The 8,245-nt window shown below is 35.5% G+C and overlaps 1 protein-coding gene across 1 annotated transcript; it reads right to left on the minus strand.

Annotated features, from left to right (window-relative positions):
* Nucleotides 1-1,320: 1,320 nt before the first annotated feature.
* On the minus strand, nucleotides 1,321-8,042 carry LOC109034627 (uncharacterized). Its single transcript, XM_019047880.2, has 7 exons — nucleotides 7,546-8,042; nucleotides 6,375-6,563; nucleotides 5,495-5,784; nucleotides 4,100-4,275; nucleotides 3,313-3,443; nucleotides 2,532-2,702; nucleotides 1,321-1,581 (listed from the first exon to the last, which is right to left on the minus strand). The coding sequence occupies exons 1-7, from the start codon at nucleotides 7,711-7,713 to the stop codon at nucleotides 1,462-1,464; spliced, it is 1,245 nt and encodes a 414-aa protein (XP_018903425.2). The 5' UTR covers nucleotides 7,714-8,042; the 3' UTR covers nucleotides 1,321-1,461.
* Between the last annotated feature and the right edge of the window lie 203 nt (nucleotides 8,043-8,245).

Consider the following 8,245-nt stretch of genomic DNA (forward strand, 5'->3'; position numbering starts at 1 on the left):
TCAAAGTTTAACAAAATGACTTGAAAATGAGCAGATTGCCTCTCTGAAATGAGCAGATACTCAACAGGAGTTGGTGATAAAGTTTTGTAAGAATTGGAGAAAAAAGACTTACGTAAATGAATTACGAACCACAGTTGATAAAATTCAAAGGAAAATAAAAAGTATTTGAAAAGCAACAATCATGCCTCGATCTGTTCTGCTATTGAGAAGGTTGCTTTAGAAATTATACATAGGCTGTCCCAAAAGTACCCGGACTGGTTCTGTAACTTCAAAACTACTATAGATAAAGACATGATCTTGGTTTCATTTTAAAGATCAACTCAATACCTATCGATTAAAACCAAGATCAGCGCAATCGGATAAAAATTGACCGAGTTATGGCAATTTGAAATCGGTGAGTAAAGTTTACCCCTACGGTTTTTAAGGAAGATATTTCATCGACAATATTGATATCTAAAAGTATGATCTGGTATTATGTTTTCAGCGAAAAACTTCCATGTGATGCTAGAACAACCTGGCAACATTGCCCTGTGGTGGTCGGCTGTTGCCAGTTGTCGTTGTCCGCCTTTGAGCCAAGAGTCTAAAGGGCAAGTATCCCGGATCGACCAGGCGCACCCCGAACGGGCGGAATGCCGCACTTGAAAGCTTCGTGGATACTCCATCGAGACAAAGCTCAGCCTCACAACTCGAACTTTACACGTGAATTTATGAGTAAAAATGAAGTTGAAACAGTCCTTCATCCTCCTTATTGCCCTGACTTGGCTCCTTGTGATTTTTGGATGTTTCCTGCGCTTAAGAAGGAGCTTTGCGGGCAAAGATTCGAATTGAGGACCGAAATCCAGAATGTGGTTCAGAACTTTTTCAACTCCATCCCAGGGGAAGAATTCAGGAAAACAATGTCAGAGAAGTGGCAGTTTAATGGACGGTACTTTGAAAAGCAAAAGGAAGTTATGGAAGATTCGGAGGAAAGCAGAAACGAAGATTAACTTTTTGAATCCTGGTGAGCGAAAAATCTTCCTTAAAAGCCGTAGGCGTAAATTTTACTCACTGATTTCATATTGCCATAACTCGGTCAATTTTCATTCGATTTTGCTGATCTGGGTTTTTATCGATATGTATTGAGTTGATCTTTAATATGAAACCAAGATCATGTCTATTTCTATCGTCTTTGAAGTTACAGAACCAAGTCCGGGTGCTTTTGGGACAGCCTATGTACTTAGAGAATTCTACTTTGGAAATCATTTACCATGATACCTAAAGTTTTTTGACCACTGCTTTTAGCTCTATTTGGGAACATGAGTAATAAGAATTAGAAATAGATAAAAAAAACAAACATCTTTTATAAAAATAAAAACAAAATTGAAATAATAGTTTTACCAGTACAGCTATTCTAGTGATTATCACAATCACATTTTTATACAGAGACAATACAAAATTGGTGCTTCAAAAAGGTTGAAGCAGCTACATTTCAGACACTGGTTCCATATTCAAGCAATTGAGACCGTTTCGGAGAACTTGAAGAGCTGCGCGTACAAGGTAAATACGGGCAAACATGGAAGGATATAATTTCGAAGTTTGAGTCTGAAAAATAAGGAGAAATTCTAGTAGGAAATTCAGTAAAACTAAAAGAAAAAATTTAAACAGTAATTAAATGATAGAAATAATTAACTGACTGTTAAAATCACTGGGAAAGAATAGTAAAATATGGTTGGTGAAAAAATTTGAAAGAGAACAGTCATATTTTTGAAGACGCTATTGAAAAATATTTTTTTTTAATAACAAACTATGTTGTCGTAGGAGGAAAAGAGAAGGCACTCAAAGAAACAAAAACTTTTTTGTAATGGCTGGTGGTATTGTATAATCCATCCATTGTGTTGACTGTTTTGACAGACTAATTTCATTTTTTTAAAAGGACTATGAGCTTTCCTTGATTAACTATCCAAGATTGTTTTCTCTCTCATATGGGCACTGTTCAGTCAGGGTTTCCTAGATGGCAAGAGAAAAATACAGCAGCCCTACGATGAGAAGTTACCTCGTTAATGTGGGCTATCTGCATTGTTTTCCTCAGCGATACAAATATGAGAAGATAGGCATTTCTGAAGGGCAGACTTGAGTGCACTCTAAATCTCTGTTATTTTATCTTGAAAAAAAAAGATACAGGTTTATTCTTGAAATTGAAAAAGAAAGTTGCATTTTCATCTGTGAATAAAGTATTATTACATGTAGAGGTCAAACTGACAGTTCTACAACTCTTTCTAGAGGAGGTTTGAATATATGCATGAAAAAATGCATATGTTTCTTACAAGTTACTTTTAGTAATTTTTGTGATACAAATTGTGTTTTGCGTAAAATTTTAACAAGGATGCTCATAATCGCACCTTGTCTAGTGGTCAATTCTCAATTAATATAATGATTTAGCTACTTTGAGTTTCTGCTGCCTTAAAGGTAACAATGACTTTCTGTCAATCAGTCTCAGAAGCTTGTAGCAGCGAATTATGCTACATCAAAAAAGTAGCATTGAATATTCTTACCATTAAAACTCGAGAGCTCCTGTAGTATTTACTGATGGTGGAAGAAAACTGGGCTAGAAACAGATAAAGCTTGTGGACATGAAATTCCTCTCTATTAGCAAGTTCTAACCAAATTTCTTTTATCAACACTGGAAACATCAGTATATAATTGTAAAGTATCACTTTTTCATCCTGAAACAGTCAATCATAACACTTTAATCATTATGAAGAAGCACTATAAAGTTAAGTTTTCATTTTAAATGGATCCTTAGTGCTGCAGTTGAAAATAAAAAACTCCATACACACATTTCTCTAACTCAACAGCAACCAAAATAACCAACCAGCAGGGTGACAGTTAAAATTTTGTGGTCGTTGATGGAACGAGGCAAGACTGAGGTGAAACCAAGTCATGCGATTGGTTGCTCGCATTCCTTGTTTTCTTTGCCGCATCTTGATTGGGCCAGGTGATCGACGAGTTAAGTAAAGGCAACCCTTTGGTCACTGCCTACGAGTCGAGTTGACTTTGCAAGGCGATACCCCAGGCATTGTTCAGCCAATCAGCAAATACCATTCCCCCTCTGTATAGCTGCATCATCAGAGCCTACCAAAAATATCGTTTCCAACAGGCCTAATTTTTGGCATTTTGGAAACGGGTTTCCTTCGTCATTTGGGGTTAAAAAATCCAGAAAATTCTATGAAGCTTAGTTTATTCTGTGCTGCTAGAAAATGAATGTAACAAAATGGGTGCCACTGACCAACACCACTGATAAAATAATACATTCAATAACTGAAAGATACTTACAGAGCTGGTCAGAAGTGAGAAATCTGTTTCAGAGATCGGTGGTACCTCTAAACTTTTTTCCTTTACGAATTCGTCAAATTTCTGCAGTATTGCCGTCAACCGGGCATACGTATAAAAAACAAAAACAGCACCTGTAATTCAATACACCACATACTAAGTATTACTTATAATAAATATTTATTGTACTGGAATAAATTCCAAATAATGCATTAATTTAAGTACTACGATAAAATCATCAAAAGATGAAAACCTGTATGCCCTCGAATTTATCTACCCAATGGACCACTAGACAGGCTAAAATTTTAAGCATTTTGATATAATTATGTTTCTCCTCAAAAATTGAAAAAGATTGAAGTTAATTCCTGACTTAGATGATAAAAGGAAAAATAATTTAAAAATCATTAGAGAAATTGGTGAGAAAAAGTTTTTGTATAATCCTCATACTATCATTAACTTTCTCAGCTCCAGTAAAGTGATGGACCGCCAAACAAGGCATGAATTTAGACATTTTAATGTATGCTCCTTTGTCTAAATGAAACACAAGTAGCGTAGTGAAAATTACTAAAATCATCTCTTAACCAAGATATTAACGTTTGTATTCAGTGCTGGTCAGGAACAATAGGAATTCTCCGCTTACAAGAAAAACCAGTGTCTACCTGAATCAGATCGATCCATCATACTTTAAAATTTAGAACCAATATCGGCGAATCATGTTTGAGATACAAGATAGAAACCGTTTTGGCATTCATCAGTTCCTCTCTTATCTTCGGTATACCAAAAATCTTACCTTTGGTGGACGGATTTCGAGATGTAATACGATCAGCATCAATGTTCAGATAAACAGGCATACTAAGTTTGGTCGTTAAGAGATCAAAAGATATACAAGCGTCGACAATTCTTGAAATTTTTGAACTATCATCATTCTTAAACTCATCATCTCTCTTGACGTCCTTTTCCCTGAGTCTGAAACAAATTTGTAAGATATTGAAATTTTCACAGGCTGCTGGTTGCATTTTGTCTTGATTTTTAAAAGAAGCGAGTAAAAAAAGAAGTGAGAGGGTAATGCTTAGCAGTGGGGTTGTTGTGTGAATTTTTTTAAATTCAGTTTCTAAAACTCATAGGTGTGGTGATTATGCTTAAAAGATGACAGAGACAAACCCTCAGTGACAAATAAAAATGAATTACTAGAATGTTTTAGATATTTCAAGAGAGACCATTCAACAACATAAAAAGTAACGTCTGAATAAATGTATGTTAACAGTTTATGATAACTAGTGGGTAAAAATACTTTTGCTGATTCAATTTCAAGGACTACATAGGGAATACTGAGGAAATTGGCGATGGCTGAAATCAAATATTTTTTTTGGATGTGATGTTCCTTAAGGCCTCCTGAGCACAATGAGCTCTTAAAATGAAACTTTTTACATGCCAATCTTGAGCAAACAGATTTGAAAAATTAATTTTTTGGCATTTTTACATGCAATATATAGTAAAAATGTTGCACCATTTAATAAGTGATTGAGAAGATCTTTCGATTCCTTGCAAACCGGGAAGATGAGTTAGAAGAGAATCAAATTCCTCGACAATATGAGCAAGCAGCTCAATGTCCTTACACACAGAGTAACAGTCCTACCTCTCCAAAAGCAGAACATATGTTATAGACCCACAAATGTTACTTTTCAGCCCCACTTTTCTCGGGATCACCACAAGGAAAGTTTAATTTTAAAAGCTCATTGTGCTCAGGAGGTTGTGAGCCATACCTATTGTATCAAAGAGTACCTATCAAAATTTGATCAGCGCCGAATTTCCTGGTTTTGTGTCAGTAGTCCTTTCACATTCGATGATAACATTGAGATTGCTTTCAAGGCTATAATGAGTAATTCTAAATTTTGACAGCATCAGTATCAGAGAATATAAACTTTTTTTGAACATCAAAAAGGCAACGGGTGAAGTGAAGCAAATCCAAGCCTGCTTTCCAAAACTACAGTATGCTCACTTCAAGATTCTGTCACCTACAGGTTTTCTCTGACAAAGTGATAAAACAAAGAGCATAAAGCACTTTTTGAAGGTGATAAGGGTCAAAATTTCATCCTTTTCCATCCATTTCAAAATGGATTACGTTCTGTTAGCACTAAATTTCAGGAGTACACCACTGAAAAGAAAAGGAATAACTATCACTTACATTTTATATGCTGCATAACTAATATCTAAGTTTTTCTTGTCATTCAATTGATTTACTTCTGTTCGGCATACAACGTGAATGGTCTGACTATATCTCCGTATCCTGGTCTGATGACTGCATGCCAAAATATTCTTTGATTCGCAATCTCCATGCCTCCTATTAGAATTTTCATACACATTTTTCCCAGCTTCAACGAACAAAGAAAAGCTTCTTAAAACATCAGAGCTCAAATACAAGCGATAGAGAGATAGGTGGTCTGATTCTTCAAAGGGTTGGTTCAGATTTGTGATCTACATAAAAACAGTTTGAAACAGACAAAGTTTTATAGTAATTTTTTTGTTTTATCAACGATATTCTTTGAAAATTTTAGGGATGGATCGAATAGAAAGAAAGACTGCTTTGGTGATGTAGTGGTTACGGCAGTTTGCTGGCAGCACTAAAATCCCAAGTTAGATCCCTGGTGGTGACAGGTTCTTAAGAACACTTAAAAATCTGTCATTGTTGCTGTGAGTGACCATGTCACCTCTAATACTGTCACCTCTAATACTGTCTCGTTCCTTAAAGACAACAGGATAGAGGAGGGATATGGTCATCTAGTAGTACTTAACTTAGGTAGTAGACATGGTAAAATACTTTGAATTTGATGACTGAAGATTGTAACCTTGAGAATTTATTTAAAATTGTGTCAAGCGATTTTAAGTGAAAAACCTTTTCCTGACAGAGGAATTTGATTCCTTTTTGATGTCCATGTGTTCTCATAAAAATATGAGCTCACTTCTTTTGGTGTACGGTACATTGTTGCGACCTCAGACATGTGAGCTAAAATTAGTCTAGGTGTTACCTGAACATATTTTTGAGAATATTGTGGGAAATTCTGTACCTGAAATTTTATTCCAACTGAAAAATTTGCCCCATACGTTTCTGCACAGTCAGCAACTGTTTCTAATGTTGTTTGAAAAACAATACTTTGGTTTAAGAAAACTTTAAAAATCTTTGAATTATGATCCGTCTTGACATCATCAATCGTCAGAACCTCTGTCTCTGCTTTCCTTGAGATTTCTGCTAGGGTCTGCAACAATGAAAGAAAATAAATATGATCCAGTTTGGGAGAACACCGTTTACTGATCACCTTGGTCGAATTTGTTTTTTAAATGAATTTTTGTTTCTCATTTCAACTATCTTGGCGTCATCTTTTTCAGGGAATAATATTGGTAGCATCAATGGATCTTTAACACTAAGTACGTTGCTAGACAACCCAAATTTTCTTCATTTCTTCTTGAGAGTTTGCAAAAACACTTCCATGAAAATTTGAAAGATTAATTTTGATGATGAAGGAATATTTTGTAAAAATTTTGAAATGATTAAATTGATCAGATCCATTACTGAACTGAAGCTGAGGGAGTTAATGATGGTGCAATTTTTGAAACTGTTTTTTCTATATTGTCCTTTGTGTCGCTGTTTCTCTCAAGCTTGCAGTCTATTGAAATTACTTCATCTGTGGAAAATTTCCTCTCTAAATTTATACGACAAATCAAACTTCAACAAAATAAAAGGTACGCTAAATAAACTAACATTCAAGTAGAAATCAGCATTCAGAGATTAGGAACCTTCATTATTGTTGCAGTGCCCACCCAGCACTTGGTTTGTCAGTCTGACATAAATAAAGTTTCGTCATCCTTTTCCTAACTTTTCTAGCTACCACTTGCTGGACGGGCCTTGGTCAATTGTGTCATGTGAGTAAATGTATTTAGAGTCTGTGCAAAATAAGGTTACGTACTTCTAGACTGCGACAGAAGATTATCTACGTAAAGTAAATGCAAGAAGCAAAATGGGCGGATCTTTTGTCGCAGTCTGAAAGTGCGTAAACTTATTTGGCATGGATTCTAACTGTTGAAAAGGGCTGATTTAGAGCTGAGCAAGGACTGACTTATGTCTTGACATACACTGAGAAAATTTTGAGAACAACTGCTTTGCTGTTTTGAATTTTTCACACATTGACAGTGCAGCATACTCATAGATTCTAAGAAAGTGATAGATCCTGTAGCACTTACAGGTGGTTTCTGGGTTGCAGAAAAAGGAAAGAGAAGATTTCCAGAGATATGGTCCCTGCTGAGATATTTCCCAGGGTAGTTCTCCTTCTTGCGTCCGAGATGTTCCAAAATAGTGCTGATCGTGTTCTCCAAACTAGAGTTGTCGACACTCGCAAATGAACTCTTCATCGTGTATCTCTAGATTGCTGTCTGCATACTAAATAAATCGTCTGAGCATAATCTATGGATGCAGGGTAGGAATACCAATTGACATGGAGACACAGCTTAAGTAGTGAACAAATTTTACAATTTGATCGGAGACAGCTCCCATTAGCGATGGCTCCGGTAGAAAATTTTGAAAAAGGAAAAAGCTGTGCAGAGTGTAAAATTTCAGGTCAAAAGGAAAACTAACATTGTACCGACGACAATCATGAGAAATTAAAATAGGAAACACATCTCACATGAAGGGGAAAAACACACACATTCCTGCGTTGAACATTGATTGAAGATTGAACACTCAGACAAATTCTAACCTAAAAGTATACTCATTGCTAAACAGGGTCACTCTTTAAAAAAATTAATATTGCACTAGTATCAGTTGAACATTTATTTTTGTTTCCTGATTGCATGAGTCCTTCATTTCCAATTATCTTCATGCATTTCGTATTTTAAAATATTTAAAGAATTGTTAAGCTTTTATTGTCGGGCGAAATGTTATTAT

This window comes from Bemisia tabaci, chromosome 6, assembly GCF_918797505.1.
Source record: "Bemisia tabaci chromosome 6, PGI_BMITA_v3".
Classification (NCBI taxonomy): domain Eukaryota; kingdom Metazoa; phylum Arthropoda; class Insecta; order Hemiptera; family Aleyrodidae; genus Bemisia; species Bemisia tabaci.